This window comes from Podarcis raffonei, chromosome 16 (assembly GCF_027172205.1).
Source record: "Podarcis raffonei isolate rPodRaf1 chromosome 16, rPodRaf1.pri, whole genome shotgun sequence".
Classification (NCBI taxonomy): Eukaryota; Metazoa; Chordata; class Lepidosauria; order Squamata; family Lacertidae; genus Podarcis; species Podarcis raffonei.
This window is the reverse complement of record NC_070617.1, coordinates 2,395,420-2,420,963: the sequence shown is the minus strand read 5'-3', so window position 1 is coordinate 2,420,963 and position 25,544 is coordinate 2,395,420. Positions and strand designations below refer to the sequence as shown.

The following is a 25,544-nucleotide window of genomic DNA, read 5'->3' as shown; positions in this document are numbered from 1 at the left end:
CATAGTGAGAGGTTGCCCTGAGCTTGCTGGATACGCTGTTTTACAGAAAATACTTTCCATGGTGCTATGAGTTAAGTTAGGCACACGCATCCCCGCTCCCTGCAAATATATTACTCTGCTTATTATATAATATATATATATTAACTTGCCCTATATACAAAAAAAAAAACCCCTATGTGCCCTAGAAGTGGCAAGAGTCTGCTTAAGTAGCAATGACAGCACTGTTTGGCGTAAATCTTTTTCTCCGGAAGAAACAGCCGCCTTGAATGTAGAAAAGATCCAGATTTCCCAGGAACCAGTTTCTAGGATTGTAGCATTTCCCCAAAAGGAAGGTTCTCAGGCAGGGTGGAAGGAGAAAGAACTTGCTCATGTGAAGACCACCTGGTGGAAACCCCCACACATATGGTTCTCAATTGTAAACTATATGCTGATCTCCGCCAGCAATTTCTAGATCAACTCTGTATCCCCAAATGGAAACCAGAGTCGGAGGTCATACATTTTCTATTACTGGGGAATGATCAGGAGCTCACCAAGTTAGCGGCTAAATATCCCTATTTGGTTTTTGGTCGTCGAAATGCCCTGCAGATGTCTGATCTCCCTGGAGACCAAGAGATGTGACGATAGACTGCTCTGCCTCCTTTCTTTCAGCAAATGTTTTGTGCCACTGGGGAAGTGGTAATTCTGTATTGATTTGTTTGGATGTTGTATGTGATGCCAATAAAAGGTTTGAGGATGATGATTTCCCTCAAGGTAGAGAGGCAAGATTCCTTCCTGAAAGAGGTGCTGTGTTTTCTGGACAAGCTGAGTAGGTTTGTTGGCAATCGGAGGCAGACAGGTGAACGAGAGAGGAAGCGGAAACCCATTGTTGATAGCAGGCGAGCTTAGCTTGACAAAGGCCGGAAAACACTGCTTTAAAGTTCAATACTGCATCGTGGAGAATGGTATATGAAAGAGCTGCCACGGTTCAGCTCTGAGAGTTCTGTGTAGCAGGAACAGCCCTAGGGCTACGTTGAGGAGATACTGGCCAAGAAGACAGGACGCACTTTGCAGTCAAACGTGGGAAGAGGAAATGCACGCTTGCCAAAGTGCGCAGAGTTGGTTCAGGAGCCAAAATGCTTTTGCAGAGGTCAGTCTCCCCAGGCTCAAGTGCTTAAGGCTAGGCATTGGACTGGACCTGTTCAAGATGATCAGCTTTCGGGGGGAAAGACTGGACTTCCTCTGGCGTGCTATTTGGAAGAGGCTTGCTGCTGGATGGAGTCCTTTAACTGGAACTGGATGAAGAGAGCTAAAACAGAAACAGGAGGGGGGAAATAAAATAAAATGCTGTGCGAGCACCAACCTTAAAAGATTGGCAACATTTTTTTTTTTTTAATGATTGGATTAGCAAAAATGACGGCAACAATTAGAATGCAATCTAATCAAAATCTCAAACAGGAATGGAAATGTGTAGAAGAATACATGACCGAAAGATGCTCCAACAAGAATTTATTGATCTGTATAGACTGATTTCACAAAGTTAAATTAAGCTAAGCTGATATATAAGACTGAATGTTTAATTATTAAGATACAAAAATACAACCTCAATAATAAAGTTACAAAATAATAACAAGGAAGTCACGCACAATTGGAGGGAAGACATGGGGCAAGAAATAAGAAATGGATAAATGTTGGTACATAATGAAATGTGAAAATGTGAATTTACGAATATACTGTATATGTATTATTATGTAAAGATTTCATATATGTATTGCAACATTAATAATAAATAAATAAATAAAATAAAATGCTGTGTGAAAGCTTTGACGTAGCACCAACGACAGCAGCAAACGATAGCAAGAACCAAGCCATTACCTGTGGCCTCTGCGTGAACCGTCTGCCCATCGACACTCTGCACATGCCCCGTCACAAACACTTTCCGGCCCTCTATCCGGTCCAGCTTGCTCTCCACCAAGACTACGGAGCCCAGCGGGATAGGGCTAATGGGGGGAGATGTTATTTTATCCCAAAATGGTTAACAACAATAAAAAAGCAATAAAAGCATACATAAAACCATTATATATCCATTAAAATTCAAATCCACAGCCAAATCAGACTGGGATTTTAAAAAAACCCTCAACTTTTAATCAAACAATCATTTATTGTTACAAAACGAGAAACTCCAATAAAACCTATTAAGGAAGATCCAGAAATAAATAACCATTTACAATATATCCAATTAATGAGTCCTCTGCACAGTCTACAGTATTGTCTTTTATGCGACTAGCACAAACACTTTTACCAGCTTTTGCAAATAGGTCTGTTTTATATGTGACAAGCGCAGTCAGATAATAGTCAACGTACAGTATTTTCAATGCAGGGTTCTGTCCCTGTAGCGGTGCCAACATCTGTTCAAAAAAATCTCTTTCTGGGGTTTTGATGGAGCTGGCAAGGGAGTATGTAATGGGGAAGGACTTTTACTTTACCTGCCCCACAAAAACAGAATCTTAACGCCTTGGAACTTTCCTGTATCTTCCATCTAAGACTGACGTGGGCATTGTTTGAAAGCGGAGAGCTCTAAAAGCAGTTCTCAGGGAGGCAAAGGGAAGTGTCTGCAAACATGGGGCTCTGGTGTGGTTAGATTTCAGCAAATGGTACCATTTTGAGATACAGATTAAAGATAAGTCTTGCCCGTTATCCTGCTTATAGATTCAATCCCTGAGCAGTCTTTTAACTCCAGGGAATACAAAAATGTCTGTTGTCAGGTTTTTTGAGGCTAGCAAATCTTGTACTAGCCTGGCCCAATCACCCTTCTTCCACTGTTTCTCCAGGCAGAGTCTAGGCCAGGGGTCTGCAACCTTTCAGACAAAAAGAGCCACTTGGACCCGTTTCCGAAGAAAAAAAACCTGGGAGCCGCAAAACCATTGCGACATTTAAAACAAATATAACACTGCATATATTGTTTCTTACCTTAATGTCCGATCTGCCAGCGGGCGGGAAGGTGACGTCAGGACGGTGCGTGACTAACGCACGCACCGCCCCCATGCGACGTCACAGCCAGTACAGCGCCCGCCACAGTGGGGAGTGTCGGGGCGCACAATGCGCCTCCTCCCCTCGCTAGTATCTGCCCCGGAGCCGCAGCAAAGGTGTAAAAGAGCCACATGCGGCTCCGGGTTGCAGACCCCTGGTCTAGGCAAACAGTCTATCCAGGACCCTTTTATAGTACGAAAGAGCAGCCATCTCCATCCTAGCTTTTACAGACACCACACCTGTCTCTGTTCTAAGGGGTACCTGGAGGTACTGCCCGCAGACACCTTAGGAACTTATTCTGGCAGACTTCCAGGTCTTTCAGGTTATTATTATTTATTGAAATTATATACCACCCTATACCCAGAGGCCTCAGGGCAGCTCACAGAACAAAATCAAAATATAAAACCACAAAATACATAATCAAAATAAAAGCAGCAACCCAATAACCCCTCTCCCAAAAAACCCCCACATTTTAAAAGGGCATAGGGTGTCAATCAAATCAACCAAAGGCCTGGTTAAAAAGGAACGTTTTTGCCTGGTGCCGAAGGGTGTATAATGAAGGCACCAGGTGGACTTCCCTGGGGAGAGCATCCCACAGATATGGGGAGCCACTGCAGAGAAGGCCCTGTTCTCGTGTTGCCACCCTCTGGACCTCTTGGTTGTTGTGATTTATCCCCCAGATCTCAATACCATACTGCATTTGAGCTACTACTTTCCCAAGATAGACTTTTAGGGCTGGAATTACCAGCCTGCCACCTTTAGAATAGAAAAAACTTCAGAGTAGCATAGGCTGACTTCTGTACTGTTGCTAGTTTGCGGCTTAGGTCCCTCGTCTTTACAGGACCGCCTCTCCTGGTCTGCCCCGCAGAGGACCTTGAGGTCCATGAATAATCTGATTTCCTTAGGTCCTGGGCCCTAAGGAAGTCAGACTATCCTCCCCCAGGGCCAGGGCCTTTTCAGTGATGGCTCCGACCTGGTGGAATGCTCTGTCCCATGAGACAAGGGCCCTGCAGGATTTAACCTCCTTCCGCAGGGCCTGTAAGACAGAGCTGTTCTGCCTGGCTTTCAATTTGAACTTAGCCTTTTATTCCCCTTCCTTCCCTCCCTCCCTCTCCCTTTTTTATGAAGATTACCTGCTCTGGGATCCCACAGCTAATTCTCCCCTGGTCCCCTCGCTGGCCCAAATAGGGCTAATTTAGCCAGCTAGCCCTGGTGAACATCTAATGTTTATTGGATGGATTTGCCCCCTAAATTGATTTTTTAATTCTGAATTTATTGTTATTCATGTTTTATACTGTATTTTATGCTGGGTCTTTTGTTACATCAAATAAGTGTTTTAAATTTGTTGATAGCCGCCCTGAGCCCGGTTTTCTGAACCGAGAAGGGTGGGATATAAATAAAAATAATTCTGATATATATATATATATAGAGAGAGAGAGAGAGAGAGAGAGTGTGTGTATTTTTGTAGCTGAGTCAACTTGAAACCAGACAGACCCTTGGAGAAATTTAAATAAAAACCTAGGAGAGTATATGTTGTATTCAAATGTCCAGAATTCTTATTACTGAATCGACTCTTGTTTTGCCAAATGTGTCGAAAGATTTGCAGAGTGCTTAAAATCAAACCCAAAGGACGCGGGTGGCGCTGTGGCTAAAACCTCAGCGCCTAGGACTTGCTGATCGTCAGGTCGGCGGTTCGAATCCCCGCGGCAGGGTGCGCTCCCGTCGTTCGGTCCCAGCACCTGCCAACCTAGCAGTTTGAAAGCACCCTTAAGTGCAAGTAGATAAATAGGCACCGCTCCGGCGGGAAGGTAAACGGCATTTCCATGTGCGGCTCTGGCTCGCCAGATGCAGCTTGTCACGCTAGCCACGTGACCCGGAAGTGTCTGCGGACAGCGCTGGCCCCCGGCCTCTTAAGTGAGATGGGCGCACAACCCTAGAGTCGGACACGACTGGCCCATACGGGCAGGGGTAATAATAATAATAAATTTTATTAATATCCCGCCCTCCCCAGCCGAAGCCGGGCTCAGGGCGACTAACAACAATAAAACAATACAAAAGTACAACACAAACAACACTCTAAAATCATTCATTATAAAATTAATTAAATTCAAGCCACTGGCCACCATTGGGCCAGAGCTCCGCGAAGATTGCCGAGGGAGGGAGTCAGGCTGTGCCCTGGCCAAAGGCCTGGCGGAACAGCTCTGTCTTGCAGGCCCTGCGGAAAGATGTCAAGTCCCGCAGGGCCCTAGTCTCTTGTGACAGAGTGTTCCACCAGGTCGGGGCCACAGCCGAAAAGGCCCTGGCTCTAGTTGAGGCCAGCCTAACTTCTCTGTGGCCTGGGACCTTCAAGATGTTTTTATTTGAAGACCATAAGTTTCTCTGTGGGGCATACCAGGAGAGGCGGTCCCGTAGGTACCTTTACCTTTTAAAATCAAACCCATGACCTATGCCGATCATGCGCCAGTTTCCGAAGTTCTTAGTTCTCCAAAGGCTGGTTTGCTCACCTCTTGTAGTTTATGGTGAGGTTTGCGGTCAGCACCCTGCCAGCGACGAAGATGGCACATGTGCCAAGGACGCTGTCCAGGATGGTGGCAATGCAGCCGCCGTGTACAAACCTGTAAAAATGAAAAGTTAATTTAAAAATAAAAACCACACAAACTTTGTGGAAACAAAGAAGACGATGTGCAAAGATGACTTCCACGCATGGCTCTGGAGGCAGGAGAGCGTGGATTCAGGGAGACACGAGGTCCCAGAGCAGGAGTGGATACCAGATACTCCTGGACTGCCTGTTAAAGAGGAACTACATTTGCCCACTGTTGCAGCAGAAGGGATATTGCCATTATTGTTGAAATAATTATTAGTGAATTTATAACCCACCCTTAAGCAACAGGTCCCAGAACGTGGTTATAACAATGCAAGATTCAAGATTCAGAACATTTAAAACAGATCACAGCCACAGGAATAGGGTGGTGAGCAATATAAATAAAAGTTTTAATATATAATTTCTAATTGTGATGTCCAGTAGTGATGTATGGAAGTGAAAGCTGGACCATAGAGAAGGCTGATCGCCGAAGAATGAATGCTTTTGAATTCTGGTGCTGGAGGAGACTCTTGAGAGCCCCATGGACTGCAAGAAGATCAAACCTCTCCATTCTGAATGAAATCAGCCCTGAGTGCTCCCTGGAAGGACAGATCCTGAAGCTGAGGCTCCAAGACTTTGGCCACATTGTGAGAAGAGAAGATTCCCTGGAAAAGACCCTGATGTTGGGGAAGATGGAGGGCACAAGGAGAAGGGGACAACAGAGGACGAGATGGTGGGACAGTGTTCTCGAAGCTACCAGCATGAGTTTGACCAAACTGCGGGAGGCAGTGGAAGACAGGAGGGCCTGGCCTGCTCTGGTCCATGGGGTCACGAAGAGTCGGACACGACTAAACGACAACAACAACAATTGTGATGTATTTGTATACAGCAAAGAGAAGTTTAGAGTAATTAGGTATATTTGATTTAGCTAACCATGTAACAGGTTTATGTTAGGAAACAAAGATGGATGCTGAATTTGATGTTTGTAATTTTTCTTTTTTCTTTTTGGTTTTGGAAATAAAAAGATAAAAAAGGAATAGTGTAGTGGTCCCTGAAAACACACCTCTCAGGTGTCAAAGGCCAGGTTTGAGAGGTGGGTCTTCAGAATTTGCCAAAAGCAGTGTAATGAGGGTTCTAGCTGCACCTCCGTGGGGAGGAACTTCCACAACTTAGGAAGGCCCTCTCCCAGGCCACCACGCCCCTGAACCTCTGCAGGCTCAAATTACTGTATTTTTCGCTCTATAGGATGCACCTTTTTCCCTCCAAAAATTAAGGGGAAATGGTTGTGCGTCCTATGGAGCAAATGCAGGCTCCTTGGCTTCAGTGAAAGCTACGTGAAGCCTCCAAAGTGCAGAGGGAGCGCTCCCTCCGCGCTCCGGAGGCTATGCGTTGCTTTTGCTGAAGCCTGGAGAGTGAGAGGGGTTGGTGCGCACAGACCCCTCTCGCTCTCCAGGCTTCAGGGATAGCTGCCTGAAGCCTTTGGAGCGCAGCGGGAACTCGCGCTGTGCTCCAAAGGCTTTGGGTTCCTTTCGCTGAAGCCGGGAGTCCCGGCTTCAGCGAAAGGAACCCGAAGCCTTTGGAGCCGAGGTCCCGCTTCGTTCCAAAGGCTTCAAGTGGCTATCCCTGAAGCGTTTGGGGCGCAGCGGGACCTCGCGCTGCATTCTGAAGGCTTTGGGTTACTTTCGCTGAAGAAAGGGAGAGCTGCGCAGAGCCCCTTCAGCGAAGCGGGAGGAGAAATGGAAGGGGCTCCGTTTCTCCTGACGCTTCGCTGAAGGGGCGCTGAGCAGAGAGGGGGAGAATTTTTTTTTCTTGTTCACCCCCTATAAAACAAGGTGCGTCCTATGGTCGGGTGCGTCCTATAGAGCGAAAAATACGGTGATTCCACTGGAACCTGCTTTTACCCACATCCCTTGGAAAAGTGAGGCGTATACATGTGCAATTTCTCTACTGGGAGCGCTGATCCAGGGAAGGGCACAGAAAAATGGCCAGGTGGATGGTGCCCACCAAACTCACTCAAACACCTCCAAGGGCCCATGGCTTAGAAAACGGTTCACGGTTCTGGTTCAGTCCTTACCCTGGAGGCCCTTCGAGGTAGGGACCAAGCTGGAACATGGACACCATCCTTTTCTCCGACAGGTTGAGAAACATCGCGTATTCAAAGCCCATGCCTTCCTCGTCGAGGTTCCTGAGGAAGAGACGGCTGGCTCTGTCCTTTAGCTCGTTCCCTTGCCTCATCCTTACTGTGGGAGCAGCATCAAGTCGTGAATGAGCACGATCTTATTATGGACTCACCTGCATGCAGTAACAACACCGCTGAAGCTGAGGGCTCATTGAATAATCTACCAGTCACTTCCGTTTGCATCCCGAGGTACCAGTGTATTTCAATTTCAATTCAATTTCAATGCCCTCCCCTCCAGCCCTCGCTTCCCCTCCCGCAAGTTCGTATGCTGGCCGAGAGTCACAGGCCTGTTTCCTGCAATGCCTGACCTACAACTCCATGTGGCTGGGATGGAGGGCGCCCCAGTGGCCCAACCACCACAGGTGCCACAGTCTGCCGTTGTGGGATCTTGGCCACACACAGCGTTGTATCCACTCAGCCAGCCCTCAAGCAGCGCCACTCTAATCTGCACACTCTCTTCCTTGCAGGCAGATATCCAAAAGAACAAGCAAACTGACGCAGGCATAGAAACACCCACACACTCTTGGTGCCTGGGAAAGAGGAAGAGGCAGGGACGAGGGCAGGGTTTTATCAGTTATCTTTTAGGTGTCTTCCCTGCTCGCTCCTGCCACCGGCCTGCTCAGACAGGCGCCTTATGAATGATTTTTAAGGCGCCCACTAAATATTATTAGTTATTAAATGGATATGCCAACCTTCGCCCCCAAATCACAGGGAGGTATACAACAAAATACAAAATGAAAACACAAATACACAACAACAACAACAACAACCCCCTTTCAGCCACAACACTAGAAGCCCAATTCCGACATTCTGCAGAACAGAGCAAGAACAATTGGAGTCCACAGAAGGGAACAAATGCAATGAATAAAACAAATAAAAACATCTGTACAACTATTTAAAAATCAATTTCAGCAGAGATACAGATTGGGGGAAATCTCTACTTAAATGGCGTCTTGGAAATGGTAGGTCTTCAGTGGGCGCCTGTATAGTAGTATTTAAGAGGAGGGTGATTCCAAGGGAAAGGAGATACAACACTAGAAGCCCAAATTTGACATTGGGCAGAACAGAACGAGAACAATTGGCGTTGGAATCAAAGAACGTGCAGAGGACTACCAGTCTGCCATCCCTGATATTCTGGATGAAACAGAGGCTGGTGGCAAAGGTTTTAGCAAGGAGAGAGAGAAAGGAATGAAAAAGAGGTCCTTGCCTGGAACGTGATCTGCAACATTCCTATAAGAAGGCAGCCTTTTCCACGTTCCGTCTTTCGCCATCGCCATGAATCTGTTGAACTGATTCACCATCTCTGGAGTCCAGCTGGCGTTGGGGATGGCATAGTCCTTTGCATGCTCAGACTCGTGGAATAGTGCCTGTAAAGAAGGGGAATGTACGTAAGCCAGGGAACTAAAGGTGCGTAGAAAAGAGGGGATAAGGATGCAGGTTATAGCACAGCAAACACATCACCTGTGACTTACTGCATTTTCCACCAGTGACTCACACAGCTTTCTTCCCATCCTGCTCTGCTCTCCCACACTTCAAAGCTCCTAGGTATAGGCCCAGCTCCAGTTTTTGCCCCTGACACTATCACCAGCTGCTGAATGCATTCAATCTAGGGGTAGGGAACCACTTTCAGCTTGAGGGATGCATTCAAACTCTTTGAATCTTCCAGGGCCCAGGTTCTGGGGGGGCGGGGCGTGGGCAGAGGCCAAAAGGGGGGGTCACCTAAGCACGAGAAAGCAACAACAACACCAAAACATTTATCAAAGTTTTTCCCATGAATTCCTGTTCAAGTCCTCCTTAGAATTCATATACATATATATACACACACACATATATGAATGTATATATATGAATGTACATACACTTCATGAGTCTAACCCTAGGAAAGTCATGGAAAGTAGGGGGGCAGATGGAAATGATTTGACAGCTGATTTAATTTCATTTTTAATTTGTATACCACCTTTCTATATCACTATTCACAAGGCGGTTTACAGCAACAAAGTATACAACGAGGAACACACACCTAAAACATAACTTTAAATTGAAGTAACTTAAATCAAATAAAGTAACATTACATAATTAGAATATAATAGTACACAGTAAAATCATGATGTTCCATCAGGAGTCAGCAAACTTTTTCAGCAGGGGGCCGGTCCACTGTCCCTCAGACCTTGTGGGGGGCCGGACTATATTTTTTTTGGGGGGGGGGATGAACAAATTCTTATGCCCCACAAATAACCCAGAGATGCATTTTAAATAAAAGGACACATTCTACTCATGTAAAAACACGCTGATTCCTGGACCGTCCGTGGGCCGGATTTAGAAGGCGATTGGGCCGGATCCGGCCTCCAGACCTTAGTTTGTCTACCCAGGTGTTACATGATTGCTGGATGGGTGGGATAGACCTGGGTGTGTGGGTGTGAATCACTACCAAAAGCTGGAGGCTGCTTTCTGACGTAATGGGCAGACAACTAAGATGGCACTCTGCCTCAGCTGGCTCCGAGCCAGTTTCAGTGGTAGTTATTTATTTTATAAAAATTATACTCCACTTGATTGTAAAAAAATACCTCAAAGATAAAACTCAAGAAAAAAGTAACAGCCATACTCTAAAAAGATGCAAAAATTAAAACACTAAAACAGATTTAAATTGCCTCAATGTTATAAGCGTTTGGATAGGCTTGTCTAAACCAAGGTTTCTCAAACTTGGGTCTCCAGGTGTGGTTAGACTACAGCTCCCATCATCCCTAGCTAGCAGGACCAGTGGCCAGGGATGATGGGAATAGTAGCCCCAAAACAGCTGGAGACCCAAGTTTGGGAAACCCTGGTCTAAACAACAATGTTTTTAGCTGTGGGTTAAACCACAGAGCCTAGGACTTGCCCATCAGAAGGTCTGTGGTTCAAATCCCCGCGACGGGGTGAGCTCCCGTTGCTCAGTCCCTGCTCCTGCCAACCTGGCAGTTCGAAAGCAAACAGCATTTCCATGCGCTGCTCTGGTTCGCCGGAAGCAGCTTAGTCCTGCTGGCCACATGACCCGGAAGCTGTACGCCGGCTCCCTCGGCCAATAAAGCGAGCTGAGCGCCGCAACCCCAGAGTCAGTCACGACTGGACCTAATGGTCAGGGGTCCTTTTACCTTTACCTTTAAATTACTCTTATAGTCACATCAATGCTCAATAATGCAACATGGGCTTTGCACTAGATACAGCACCCATCTTGCACGAGAGCGCAATCTCTTTATTTACAACAGGGGTGGGGAATCTTTGGCTCTACAGATGTTGCTGCATTCCTGCCAGCCCCATCTAACACTGCCAAAAGTCAGGGAACATGAAAGCTACGAAAGAACTGGCAAAACTTCAGCTCCCCTAATTAACTTCTGTTTTCTGTGAAACTGGTCTCGCTGGTGCTCAAAACTGATACCGTGTCTGAATACACACCATACGTTCAAAGCACCTGACTTTCCCCCAAAGAATGCAGGACACTGCAGTTTGTTGATGGGGCAGGAAATGGTAATTCTGTGATGGGCAAATTACAGTCCCCAATATTATGTCAAGGGCAGATGCGAGCTTTAAGAGTAGGTTGTGTACACAGCCCCGAGCTGTTGAAATCTGCACTTAGCGAGTCCGAGCACCTATCCTGCTACCAGCACAGTGCTATTAGCACAGTCAGGCTGTGTGACAAGAGCATAAAGGGTGGTATGTTTGTGACAGATAAAAAGTGCTCCTCCTCAGAACCAGAGAAGGATGTTAGGTGACATTGCAGGGTAGGGGAGTAGTATCAATAAAATCATAAAAATCAGATTTAAAAGAAAACCAATAAAAAACAGCAAATCAGACAACTGGGGAGCAGTCTCTGTGCCCAAAAGCACAGGCAAAAGGTCAAACTTTAAGCCGTCATCGAAATAATCCCAAATTTGACCTCATTTGGTGGATCTCGTTTAGATGATGGCTTGAAACGTCAGTGTCCCAGAGTCACAAATAACGTCCACCTCATGTACGCTGTGACTGCAGAGGGTTGGACTGGATCACCCTTGGGATCCCTTCCGAATCTACAGCTCTATGATCCTATACTCACTGCGGCTTTCCACAACGGCATCTGGGAAGAAGGCAAGACTCCTCGAGACGCTGCTTCTGCTCCCGGGGGACCACATCTGGGGGCCCCCCAGCGAGCGAGCCCCTTAGCCAGCCGGGCGAAGCTCCTCAGCATGTCTGACTCGTATGCGTCTCAGGGATAAGCGCCAGTCACTCTTCTTGCTGATCAAGATGCGGCCGGAAGGGACGACACCTGCCAAGGGAGATTGGCCCAGTCACAGTTTGGCAAGAGAAATGCAAACCTCGCAGGTTCTCCTGGCATCTGGGCTTCGGAAGGATGCTGGCTTCTGACTAAGGAGGGACAGCGGAGGACTTGGCAGCCTCACCCTCTTAATAATAATAATTATAATAATATTTTTTTATTTATACCCCACCCTTCCCGGTTTAAAAACTGGGCTCAGGACGGCTAACAGCAAATATAAAACAATGATCGAAATGGGACTTAAGAACAGCATAAAATACAACATAAAATGCAGCATCAATATCAATGAAATTCAGGGGTCGTTTTGGGAAAAACAAAAGAAAACAAAACCCAGTCAGTAGATGGCAAATGATCACCAGGCTTAACTGGCCAAATTGGTCCTACTGGGGCCAGCAAGGAGACCTGGGAAGAATTTAAATGTGGGGTCCCAGAAAGGGTTTCGCCATAGAAGAGGAAAGGGAAAAGGGGGTAGAGGATCAGGCTAAATCAAATTGAAATTAAGATTTTGTCCTGTCCTGGCCGTCACCGTCTGCAGCGGGAGCAGAGTCCAGCTTTAACTAAGCACCGTGCGGAGAAGTCCTTCTTTCTGCCCACCCTGAAACTTATTCAGCTTCGTTGGGTGGCAAAGCATTGCAAGCATGGAGCAAAAACTTGCTCATAATTACATTCCCCACTAACACAGGTCCCCACCCGGCAATTTTTACTAACTGCCAGGAAATAAATGAGAAGGGTGCCTCATCCTGAGTCGGACCATTTATGCGTCTGGGTCAGCACTGCCTACACTATCTGGCAGCTGCTCCTCCAGGGTTTGAGAGCGGCAGGGCCTCTCCCAGCCCTCTCTGGAGAATCTGCCAGGGACTAAGCCAGGGGCCTTTCTGGCTACTCTGCCACCACGGAGCCCCTCCTGGAGGACCTTTGAAAGGACTTAAGATCCCAGTCCACATGGCGCTGCTTTTAATAAGGTCAGTTTAGGAACCTTAATACAAATAAGTCACAAACGTCATCACAGCAGGCGGCATTTGGTGCTTCAATTAAATCTATAAAAAGGTAAAGGTAAAGGTACCCCTGACCATTAGGCCCAGTCGCAGATGACTCTGGGGTTGCACCACTCATCTCGCTTTACAGGCCGAGGGAGCTGATGTTTGTCCGCAGAAAGTTTTTCCGGGTCATGTGGCCAGCATGACTAAGCCGCTTCTGGCGAAACCAGAGAAGCGCACGGAAACGCCGTTTACCTTCCCGCCAGAGCGGTACCTATTTATCTACTTGCACTTTGACATGTTTTCGAACTGCTAGGTTGCCAGGAGCAGGGACCGAGCAACGGGAGCTCACCCCGTCGCAGGGATTCGAACCACCGACCTTCTGACCGGCAAGCCCAAGTGGCTCAGTGATTTAGACCACAGCGCCACCCGCGTCCCTTAATTAAATCCATAGGTAAAGGTAAAGGGACCGCTGAACATTAGGTCCAGTTGCGGACGACTCTGGGGTTGCGGCGCTCATTTCGCTTTATTGGCCAAGGGAGCCGGGGTACAGCTTCCGGGTCATGTGGCCAGCAGGACTAAGCCGCTTCTGGCGAACCAGAGCAGCACACGGAAACGTCGTTTACCTTCCCGCCAGAGCGGTACCTATTTATCTACTTGCACTTTTTTTGTGTGCATTTGAACTGCTAGGTTGGCAGGAGCAGGGAGCAAGCAACGGGAGCTCACCCTGTTGCGGGGATTCGAACCTTCTGATTGGCAAGCCCAAGAGGCTCAGTGGTTTAACCCACAGCGCCACCCGTGTCCCTTAATTAAATCTATATATCACCATAAAACATATATAACATACAATTTCAAAAAAGTTCAGGAGTGTCTTTATGTATGCTACAGTTGCTGCCAGAATTCTAATCGCAAAAGGTTGGAAGGGAGAGGATACCCCATCCAAATCAGACTGGCAAAATAAATTAAGAGAGTACGCTGAACTGGCGAGTCTATCAGCAAGGTTACAGACGAAAAGGTTATCTATCAGAGAGTGGGACATATACAGAGTTTATGGAAAAGAATATCAATCCGTTGGCAGGTTTTGACTGAACTTCTGTGTGTAAATAGGATAATCTTACAAGATTTAAAGCAAGTTAAATAACACGGAGGGGAAAAGAGAGATAAGTGCGCAGTTAAGGAATTCAATTCAGGAACATAATGGGAAGATCGGAGGTCGTGTTAAACTTAATTACAAAATGATGTGCAAAACAAGTATCGCTTAAGGATACTTATCTTTATTTTGTCTTTAGTATTTATTGATTATTTCTCTTATACAGTTTGCAAGCAATAAAGCATTCATAAAACAAAATAAAATAAAATAAAGAATAAAACATATAAATTCATAAAACCAAAGAAAATAAAAAATAAAACATATAAGTTCATAAAACCAAAGAAAATAAAAAAATAAAACATATAAATTCATAAAACCAAAGAAAATAAAAAGAATAAAACATATAAGTTCATAAAACCAAAGAAAATAAAAAGAATAAAACATGTAAGTTCATAAAACCAAAGAAAATAAAAAATAAAACATATAAATTCATAAAACCAAATAAAAAATAAAACATATAAATTCATAAAACCAAAGGAAATAAAAAATAAAACATATAAATTCATAAAACCAAAGGAAATAAAAAAATAAAACATATTAATTCATAAAACCAAAGAAAAATAAAAATTAAAAATAAAGCATATAATCTGGTAAACTTTAAGTCATGAATATTCATTTCCGCCTTGACTCCAGGAAACTCCACGGTCACCTCTCCCCCTCCTCTGACCTTTGACCCACATCCCCCCCCCAAAAAAAATAAAAATAAATTCCGGATACAGAAAACTTTACCTCTTCCCTCCTTCTCCGCTCTCACCTTCTTCTGCCTCAGTCAATATCTGGAGTCGGCATCTGACTTCCGCTAACGTCACTTCCGCCCATCCCTCCCGAGGGTGGGGAAAGAGTGAGTCAGGCTCTGCTTCTGCGCATGCGCCTATGTGCTTCTCTCGCTCTCCGGGCGAGAGGAATCCTGCGAGGCGGCGCCACGCTTTGCGCCACTGCGCGTGCGTGAGAGACTCGCGCGCTTCCCGCCCATCGCTCTGACAACGCGGAGAGTGGGAGGAGATAGAACTGTAGGTTGGATGTCTATTGGTGACTGACGCTACGCGCAATCCTTCATTGGCTCTGCGTCCTGTCAATCAACTTGTAAAAGCCAATAAGAAGCCTCCCATCTTTCCCTCCGAGGCTTCGTAATGAGCGGTTGTTCCGCTTTGCCCGCCCTTCCATCTGATACCTGGGTGCTGATTGGAGCAACGGATCATATGTCTTTTATGCTAATTTCTGAGAGGTTCTTAGTTTTCATTGGGCGGAGGAGGGAGACCCGGATGATCAAAGGTTCTGGAAACCAAGCCTGATGAGGAACGGTTGAAGCACCTGGGGGTGTTTAAACTGGAGAAGAGAGAGGAGATAGGATAGGCACCTTCAGATAGAATAATAATAATAAATAAATAAATAATAAGTATTATTATTATTATTATTATTAATAATAATAATAATAATAGAATTCTATTATTTATATGCCTGTTGTCTTTGCCGACAAAGGTCCGTATAGTTAAAGCCATGGTTTTAACTCCAGATGGTGAGAGCAGCCACGGAATTAAAAGACGCCTGCTCCTTGGGAGAAAAGCAATGACAAACCTAGACAGCATCTTAAAAAGAAGAGACATCACCTTGCCAACAAAGGTTCATATAGTTAAAGCTCTGGTTTTCCCAGTAGTGATGTATGGAAGTGAGAGCTGGACCATCAAGAAGGCTGATCACCGAAGAATGGATGCTTTTGAATTCTGGTGCTGGAGGAGATTCCTGAGAGTCCCATGGACTGCAAGAAGATCCAACCTCTCCATTCTGAAGGAAACCAGCCCTGAGTGCTCACTGGAAGGACAGATCCTGAAGCTGAGGCTCCAAGACTTTGGCCACCTCAGGAGAAGAGAAGACTCCCTGGAAAAGACCCTGATGTTGGGAAAGATGGAGGGCACAAGGAGAAGGGGACGACAGAGGATGAGATGGTGGGACAGTGTTCTCAAAGCTACCAGCATGAGGGAGGCAGTGGAAGACAGGAGGGCCTGGCGTGCTCTGGTCCAGGGGGCCATGAAGAGGCGGACACGACTAAATGACTAAACAACAACAACAATTATTTATAATTTATACCCTACCCACCCTGGGTGGTAATAATAGAAGATGGAGCAAGCTTGCTTTCTCCTGCTCTCAAGGGTAGGACTCGAATCCATGGCTTCAAATTGCACTGGAGATTCTGACTAAACATACAGAAAAAACTTTCTGACAGCCAGAGCTGTTTGATGGTGGAACAGTCTCCCTCTCCTTCCTTGGAGGTTTTTAAGAAGCAGAATTTTATTATTATTATTATTATTATTTGAATATATCTTTATTTATTTATTTAAAATAAATACATTTATGAAAAAACAGATGGACAAACAAGTAAACAAACATACGATCAAACAAACAAATAACAGAAAAATCAAACCACCACACTATAAGATACAACAAGATTAATATAACTATCATCATATGGTTTTTAGTGGCTGTCTGCCATGAATGCTGAGACTCCTGCGTTGCAGGGGGTTGGACTAGATGGGCTTTGGGGTCCCCTCCCACTCTACAATTCTAGGACATCTACAGATCGGGTTCTGCCCTAGAAGAAGTTCTCTTCTCGCTGTCTTTTGTTGCTTTGTCGGCATGCAAACTTCCTTGTGTGCAGCAATATAGAAAGGCAGTATACAAATTCAAAAGTGAGAGGAAATGGAAATTAAAACTGGCTGCTCTTCTTTTAAAGCCGTCCAAGTTGGGGTATCATCCCTGTCTCTTGTGGGAGGGAGTTCCACAGCTGAACTACGTGCTGCGTGAACAAGTCCCTTCTTTTGCCTGCCCTGAATCTTCTGCTTTTTCAGACGCAAGGGGGAGCAATTGGGCTAAACTGCGCATGGCCTGTTCTGCTAACTCCAGGCAGCCTAACAATGGTGCTCTTGCCCGCTCTGATCCTGACGTTTGCAGGGCTTTCAGGGCGGATGGCAAGAAAACTCTGTCTCTGCTAAGCAACAGGAACGTGATCAAATACTGTACTGGAGGGTGGGGGAAAGAACAAAAAAAAACCTACTAGAACACTGTGTAACAGTAAATATATTTTTATATTCTTAATGCTTTATTTGGCAACTTATCCTGCCTGCAGCCCTGGCATTAAATCCACACTGCGTCCCTCGGAAAACCTGTCTGGGCTATGGTGCTTCAGGGATTGCAGCGGGAGTTATGCAGTGTTAGAAACTGAGATATGAAATCTAGGAGCTATATGGCACCTTAAATCGAGGTTATGGGTGCAACAACAGATTGTGTAGGCACTCTTTTTTAATAACGAGAATACAAAGCTGGAAATGAATGAACTGCAGCTAAAATATTACGCTCATTTTTCACATGGTCTAGTCCAGGGGTCAGCAAACTTTTTCAGCAGGGGGCCAATCCACTGTCCCTCAGACCTTGGGGGGGGGGGGCTGGACTATATTTTTTTTGGGTGGGGGAATGAACGAATTCCTGCGCCCCACAAATAACCCAGAGATGCATTTAAATAAAAGGACACAGTCAACTCATGTAAAAACATGCTGATTCCCAGACCACCCGCAGGCCGGATTTAGAAGACGATTGGGCCGGATCCGGCCCCCGGGCCTTAGTTTGCCTACCCATGATCTAGTCCTTTCCCTGCCCACCCCCCTAATATTCTTAAGAGGGACTCTTCTCCAGTCTTCAGAAAGTGGCTAGAAGTGGTGACTGGTGACTCCCAGTCCCCAGTCTAGCTGCCGCATTCTGGATTAGTTGTAGTTTCCGGGTCACCTTCAAAGGTAGCCCCACATAGAGCGCATTGCAGTAGTCCAAGCAGGAGATAACTAGAGCATGCACCACTCTGGAAAGACAGTCCGCGGGCAGGGAGGGTCTCAGCCTGCGTACCAGATGGAGCTGATAAACAGCTGCCCTGGACACAGAATTGATCTGCGCCTCTATGGACAGCTGTGAGTCCAAAATGACTCCCAGGTGTGCATTTTAGGTAAGGCCCCTGTTCGGTAGTCAGGCTGGTGCACTGCTCACCGACAGACCGAATCTCTCCAGTGGATGCTCCTCATTGAGTTACACTGTAAGGCGAGGCTGGTTCCCAATCCATGAGAGGCCTCCCCTTCCTTGCTAGAAAATGCTGACCATCAACCCAGATCCTCTTGGGGAAAATAATGTATCCTGGGTGGAGAAGAGAACTGGGGGAGTTGAGCATGTGTGGAATGCGCATGTTAAAAAAATTTCGGGCCTGACTTCCACCTTAGACTGGAATTCAGCTCGCATGCCTGGGAGCGTCCACTTCAGTCTGGCCTCGGTCCATGAGGTGTGCTGATAATGCTAAAGGCTGCATCTGCTCCACGTTTCATTCCAAGGATTGCTCCGTAGGCTTCACCCTCCTGCTACACCACTGCGCATTGTCAGAGACTTTTTGCCACCTTCCCATGAGCCTTTTTTCAGACTGTTCTGGGCAAATTTCTTGGGGACTGCTTGCTGGCAGAGGGCGAGGCACAAGGGACCAGTGGGTGGGGCACTGGGTGCAAATTTCACCCTTGATTTTGATTTGATTACCTCTGATTTAATATTTGCACTGCACTTTTACAGCAGTGGTGTTGTGAGCTTCAAGTGGCTCACAGTGATAACAGCATCGCTGCTATATAATAATATTGTAGGACTGTCGTCATGCTGCCAAAAGGCAGCTACGACAACTCCAGTGCAACAGCAGGAGCTTGTGCCTGAGTTTGCTTTCCCCTCCTCCCTCTTGTTCCTCTTTCCTTGTGTGCCATGCCTTCTCAGAATGAAAGCTCGAGGGCAGGGGCTGTTTTTGAATAAATGGTGGGGTAAAAAGGTAAAGGGACCCCTGACCATTAGGTCCAGTCGTGGCCGACTCTGGGGGTGCGGCGCTCATCTCGCTTTACTGGCCGAGGCAGCTGGTGTACAGCTTCTGGGTCATGAGGCCAGCATGACTAAGCCGCATCTGGCGAACCAGAGCAGCGCACGGAAAGGCTGTTTACCTTCCCGCCGGAGCGGTACCTATTTATCTACTTGCACTTGGATGTGCTTTCGAACTGCTAGGTTGGCAGGAGCAGGGACCGAGCAACGGGAACTCACCCCATCACGGGGATTCAAACTGCCAACCTTCTGATCAGCAAGCCCTAGGCTCTGTGGTTTAACCCACAGTGCCACCCGTGTCCCTAATGGTGGGGTACTAATGCCATAAACAAATGGTTACGAGGGACGGAGCTGAGCGATGGCCAGCCCAGAAACCAAGCAGGCTGGGTTGTAGAGGGTGTGAGAGACATGTCCCTCTCCTTCCTCAGTCCTCCCACTTGCCCTTTGTGGAGTTTCTGGTCACCTATGGCGATCAGATGAGTCATTAATGGCAACCCTGCTCCAGCTAGTGCACCCTGAAACTCTCCCAGGTCTTGCTGTTCATCATTTGATGCAAAGTCTGAGTCATCAATGTCCTCTCCTCCATTCCCCCAGCTCTCTCTTCTCCACTACAAGACTGGTTGTACAGAGTGACTGTTTCATTCCTTTACGAGCCTCTGTGGTTTGTTGTTCGGCAAGAATGAGTCAGGGGCTTATGCACAGGAAGGGCGTCTCTTTCCCCTCAATTTTTCTCTCCAAACAAGTAACTTGATTACGGATCCTGTTCTGAGAGCAAGTGGCTCTTCCCCCCTTGGGCTGACTGCCGGAATTAGATAGTGCAAAGCCCCCGCAATGATATTTTTAAAAAATATGTTTTGTGAAAATTCTAGCTGAGCCCTTGCTACTGCTTTTTGTTCACCTGTTCTCTGGGTGAGTTCACACAGCCGACACTGAAAAGACATGGAATCCCACATTCCTGCCCTCATGAGATCCTGGGAACGGTAGCTTTCTCTCATTTATAGATAAGGAGGAAGGTGGTCAAGAACTGGTGCGCACCTTGCAGCCCTAAGTCTTATTTTCCAATCTGTGGTTGTGTTGCTTGCTTAAAGAAGCATGTGTTGAGTTGGAAGGCAAGGGTCATCTCCATAATAAAATAAGAATAAAAATGATTTACAAAAAAGAAAAGTTATCTATTGTCTCATCCCTGGAGAGGCCCATATACCCAGAATTCCGCAGGCGAGGCAAACCCACTTCCTGCGCAACCGTCCAAAGTGAGCTAAGCATTTGTGAGCAAGCAAGAGCGAAAACAAGAAACCCCACATGGCAACTGCTGTGGCTGGTGGTGCTGTGGCAGGAATTCATCCCCGTCACCCTGGCAACATCAAATATTTTTGGCAAAACACACACCCGGGACAGGAACCGTGGTGGGTGACTCACAGCCGCCGTAGTGTGGAGTTTGTGTGTTTGTGGTTAAAGTCTGATAGTGAGCGGTGCGCAGGGAGCTGTTTCTCATTCAGCAGAGATGCTCGCTTGTGCCAGGCCTATGGAAGGGCAGACTGACTTTTCGTCTTCCGCGGAGAAGATCCCAGTTAACGGGGGGAAACTGAAGACGGCGGACTGAACTTGCGGCTGCTCAGATTGTTAAACCCCTCTGGGACATTGTTCAGAGATGCCCCCTGTTCCCCTTGCAGAGCTACAATTCCCAGAAGGGTCTGAGAATCAATCCCAGGGTACTCTGGGAATTGTAGCTCTGCAAGGGCTACAGTTCAGAGCTGCCTAACAACAACTCTGAAACTACAGTTCCCGCCCCCCCCATCCTGCATTGCTGGGGTTGGGTAAAGGGTAAAGGACCCCTGACAGTTAAGTCCAGTCGCGGCCAACTCTGGGGTTGTGGTGCTCATCTCGCTTTACTGGCCGAGGGAGCCGGCGTACAGCTTCCGGTCATGTGGCCAGCATGACTAAGCCGCTTCTGGTGAACCAGAGCAGCGCACGGAAACGCCGTTTACCTTCCCGCCGGAGCGGTACCTATTTATCTACTTGTACTTTGGCGTGCTTTCGAACTGCTAGGTTGGCAGGAGCAGGGACCGAGCAACGGGAGCTCACCCCGTCACGGGGATTCGAACCGCCGACCTTCTGATCGGCAAGTCCTAGGCTCTGTGGTTCAACCCACAGCGCCACCCGTGTCCCTTCTAACAAAGTGACCCTCCGGCAAATCCTGCAGCTGAGCAGAGTACTGGAACATCTGCTGGCCTTGCAAAACTGCATCCACACTCAGTGACAATTCCTCCTTTCTCTTTGCCCAGCTGTGAATTCTTAGCATCCCATCTGCGATGGTGGAATTCATTCCAGGGGGCTATTTCTGGACTGCTCCACCTCAACAAACCATGCACTGTCCTGCCTCAGTCATGCCTCCGGTATTTCTGTATCCCAGCCCAACCCCGGGGGGTTATCCTGCTAGCCTCTCCAGCTGGCCGGTGACAACATCTTGAGGCATGAATCGGGGTGTGTGTGTGTGGGCACACCAAGCAATCTTGAAGGTGTCCGAGTACAAATGCCACAAAATGTCCGTTCTGCACTGGGGGGGGGGGGACAGATCCTTTGGTGTGGAGGCACCTACCCTTTGGAACTCCCTGCCCATTGAAATTAGGCAGTGGCTGTTCTCTTCTCGGTGCCTGCCGATGAAGCAAGCCTAGCTGTAAAAATCGGACGTGCATTTCAATGTACCGTATTTTTTGCTCCATAAGACGCACTTATTTCTTCCTAAAAAGTATGGGGAAATGTCTGTGCGTCTTATGGAGCGAATGCATGGTCCCTGGAGCCGAATTGCCCAGGGGCAAAAAGCAGATTGTGCTTTTTGTTTTGAAAGAGGGAAGTGGGTGTTGAAACAAAGCTGCTGATCGTTTTCCAATCGGGGACAGAGATAAGGGACGCTAGAGATAAAGGAGGCTGCCTATGGGGGGGGGGAGGTAAAGACAGCAAACTTGCAAAGGGAGGAAACAGGAAGACTAAAGCAATGAGGAGAGAAATTAGAAGAGGAGGAGGAGCAAGAAACTGCTCCAGCTAAGGAAAAGACCCTAAGGCAAACAAGAGGGAAGGGGGTGTTGAAAGGAAACAGCCGATCGGTATGAGATCGGGAGGGAGATAAGGGACGCTAGCGATAAAGGAGGCTACCTGAGAATACTTTTCTTCTTGTTTTCCTCCTCTAAAAACTAGGTGCGTCTTTAGGTCAGGTGCGTCTTATGGAGCGAAAAATATGGTATGTTTTTTTATAATGCATATTTCAGAGTGCTTTACCAATCAATACGTCTTCCCAAGGAACTCTGGGAATCGTAGCTCTGTGAGGGGAATAGGGGGGTCTCCTAACACCCATAAGAAACTAGAGCTCCCAGAATTTTTTCCGGGAAGCCATGACTGTTCGAAGCAGTATGGTACTGCTTTAAATACATAGGGATGATGGGGACTTAGAATGTATAAATGGAGATGGATGCATTGATGGTTATTGTATCAGTAAAGTCAACTGCTGTTTTCTTTCTCCTTCCCTTATTTTTAAATCACTCTTAAAACATAAAGCGATCCCTGATAAAGATGAGCTTGGGTGTGGAAGTTGAGAGGTTGGGAGTTTTTGTTTTTCATATTTTGCCTCGGTTCCAGGAGCTTCCTTGATAAAATTCCTCTGAGCTGGTTGTTTTGCGCTTGCTCGTGACACACATTCCTATGCCGAATGAACGAGGGGGAATCTGGAAGCGGTCTGTTTCCTGGAGATGAAAAGCTCTTCAGGATTGTGCAGCGTTCGGGGCCGTAATTACGCCAAGCCGCCTTGGCGACACATTAATCCGCAGGGGATTCCACCTTTGCCAGCTCTGGTAATGCCATCGCAGACTAAAAGCGAGAGAGAGGGTGATGCCCGTCAACAGTTGAGACAAAACGAAATCAATGGGTTGCAATGTGGATGGGGATCAAGAGGGCAACCCAACCAACAGCACCATGGAAAACAGGCCTTGGCCGCCATCTTCCCAAATAGTACTGCCAGACTGAGGTGCCACACAACACATAGTTAAACTATGGAACTCACTGCCACTGGAGTGGCACTTTTAAAGAGCCACGGCTTCCCCCAGAAGATTTATGGGAACTGTAGTTTGCTAAGGATTATGAGAGTTGTTAGGAGACCCTGTTCCCCCCTCACTGAGCTACAATTCCCAGAGTCCCCTGGGAAGAGAAATTGTTAATCCACACTGGGAATTGTAGCTCTGGGACTCCCAGACTGAGAGGAAGATAGGGACTAGAAACTTTCGGCACCCTTAACAAATAAAAGCTCCCATCATGCTTTGGGGGAAGCCATGATTGTTCAGAGTGGGACTGCCCATTTAGGATGGCGTGAAGGATGCAGCTACACCATACTTTTAAAGCACATCAACTCCCAAGCATTCTGGGAGCTGTCATTTGCCCCTCGCCGAGCTACAACTCCCAGCACCCTCAACAAAAGACAGTTCTCGGGATCCTTTGGGGAAAGCTATGAGCTTTAAACACACGGCTGAGAACGTCCCAAGTCCCCTCACCGTTTTTGGTGGGAGAAATCCACATGAGCTTTGTGGAGTAGTTCAACCCTAGGCTGGTGCATATTAAGGCCAGTTTACAGGGCACAGGGTCCGTGTTGACAGATGTTAGAAAAACTATACCTGGTGAGGAACCATGCTCAACTTGGTTTCTTTTCCTTTCCATCAGCAGCTTCCTACCATATATTTAAAAGTAAAGGTAAAGGGACCCCTGACCATTAGGTCCAGTCGTGGCCGACTCTGGGGTTGCGGCGCTCATCTCGCTTTACTGGCCGAGGGAGCCGGCGTACAGCTTCCGGGTCATGTGGCCAGCATGACTAAGCCGCTTCTGGCCAACCAGAGCAGCGCACGGAAACACCGTTCACCTTCCTGCCAGAGTGGTACCTATTTATCTACTTGCACTTTTGACGTGCTTTCAAACTGCTAGGTTGGCAGGAGCAGGGACCGAGCAACGGGAGCTCACCCCGTCGCGGGGATTCGAACCGCCGACCTTCCAATCAGCAAGTCCTAGGCTCAGTGGTTTGAACCACAGCGCCACCCGCATCCCTCTTACCATATATTTACCCTGGATCAAAACAAACATTTGCATGTTTTGAAGCTGTTTTCGTCTAGAGAAAAGGCAAGAAAGGCAAAGGGACATGGTAGAAGAAAGGAAGTTTATGTTTGGCATGGATGACCCAACATTAGGGACATCGAATGTTGGGAGGTTCAGGGCAGGCTAAAGGAAGGACTTCAACACATGCTGCATTGTTAGAACTGTGGAATTTGTACCATGAGATGAAGTGAAGTTGGACGGCTTCAATTCACAGAGGACAAGGCTATCAAGGACTATTGGTCACCAGTGGCTACATCTAGTTTGCCCATGTGGAGACCATCTGGTGGGAACCCTTACACATACGGTTCTCAATTGTAAACTATATGCTGATCTCCGTCAGCAAGTTCTAGATCAACTCTGTATCCCCAAATGGAAACCAGAGTCGGAGGTCATACATTTTCTATTTGTTGTTGTTTAGTCATTTAGTCGTGTCCGCCTCTTCGTGACCCCCTGGACCAGAGCACGCCAGGCACTCCTGTCTTCCACTGCCTCCCGTAGTTTGGTCAAACTCATGCTGGTAGCTTTGAGAACACTGTCCCACCATCTTGTCCTCTGTCATCCCCTTCTCCTTGCGCCCTCCATCTTTCCCAGCATCAGGATATTTTCCAGGGAGTCTTCTCTTCTCATGAGGTACCCCTGACCGTTAGGTCCAGTCACGGACGACTCTGGGGTTGCAGCGCTCATCTCGCTCTATAGACTGAGGGAGCTGGCATTTGTCCGCAGACAGCTTCCGGGTCATGTGGCCAGCATGACTAAGCCGCTTCAGGCGAACCAGAGCAGCGCACGGAAACGCCGTTTACCTTCCTGCCGGAGTGGTACCTATTTATCTACTTGCACTTTTGGGTGTGCTTTTGAACTGCTAGGTGGGCAGGAGCAGGGACCGAGCAACAGGAGCCCACTCCGTCGTGGGGATTCGAACAGCCGACCTTCCGACTGGCAAGCCCAAGAGGCTCAGTGGTTTAGACCACAGCGCCACCCACGTCCCTAATGACCATACTAGCACTGCTCAATCTCTGGGGCATTCATGAAAAAGCTGTAGCTCCATGGTGGAGCCTCTGCTTTGCATGAAGAAGATCCCAGATTCAATCCTTGGAATCTGCTTGCAAGGCAGGAAAAGATCCCGTCTGAGAGCCTGGAGACCTGCTGCCATTTGCTGGAGGCAGTGACTGGTAAATAATTGCCTTTAACAGATGCCTGACATTGATTAATATGGGGGAAAGCGCATATTTTCCAAGGGACCCTACAATCAGAAGAATTTTAAAGGAATGAGCAAGAAACAAACACCTGGGCTGCGCACCCGGATTCGAGTCCTGACATCCGTCAGCTGCGACCTGGGGTTGACGGAACCAGTTCTCCTCCCT

The 25,544-nt window shown here is 47.2% G+C and overlaps 1 protein-coding gene across 2 annotated transcripts; it reads right to left on the bottom strand.

The window, feature by feature from the left end:
• Positions 1 to 613: 613 nt before the first annotated feature.
• On the bottom strand, positions 614 to 15,005 carry LOC128403769 (acyl-coenzyme A thioesterase THEM4-like). 2 transcript variants are annotated; one of them, XM_053368835.1, is made up of 7 exons: positions 14,933 to 15,005; positions 11,833 to 12,042; positions 8,974 to 9,133; positions 7,662 to 7,827; positions 5,511 to 5,621; positions 1,852 to 1,976; positions 614 to 1,285 (listed from the first exon to the last, which is right to left on the bottom strand). In XM_053368835.1, exons 2-7 carry the CDS (start codon positions 11,962 to 11,964, stop codon positions 1,227 to 1,229), a joined length of 753 nt encoding a protein of 250 aa, XP_053224810.1. In that variant the 5' UTR covers positions 11,965 to 12,042; positions 14,933 to 15,005; the 3' UTR covers positions 614 to 1,226. The 2 variants fall into 2 exon arrangements, with proteins under 2 accessions (XP_053224810.1, XP_053224809.1); XM_053368834.1 differs by having other exon boundaries at positions 14,908 to 14,995.
• Between the last annotated feature and the right edge of the window lie 10,539 nt (positions 15,006 to 25,544).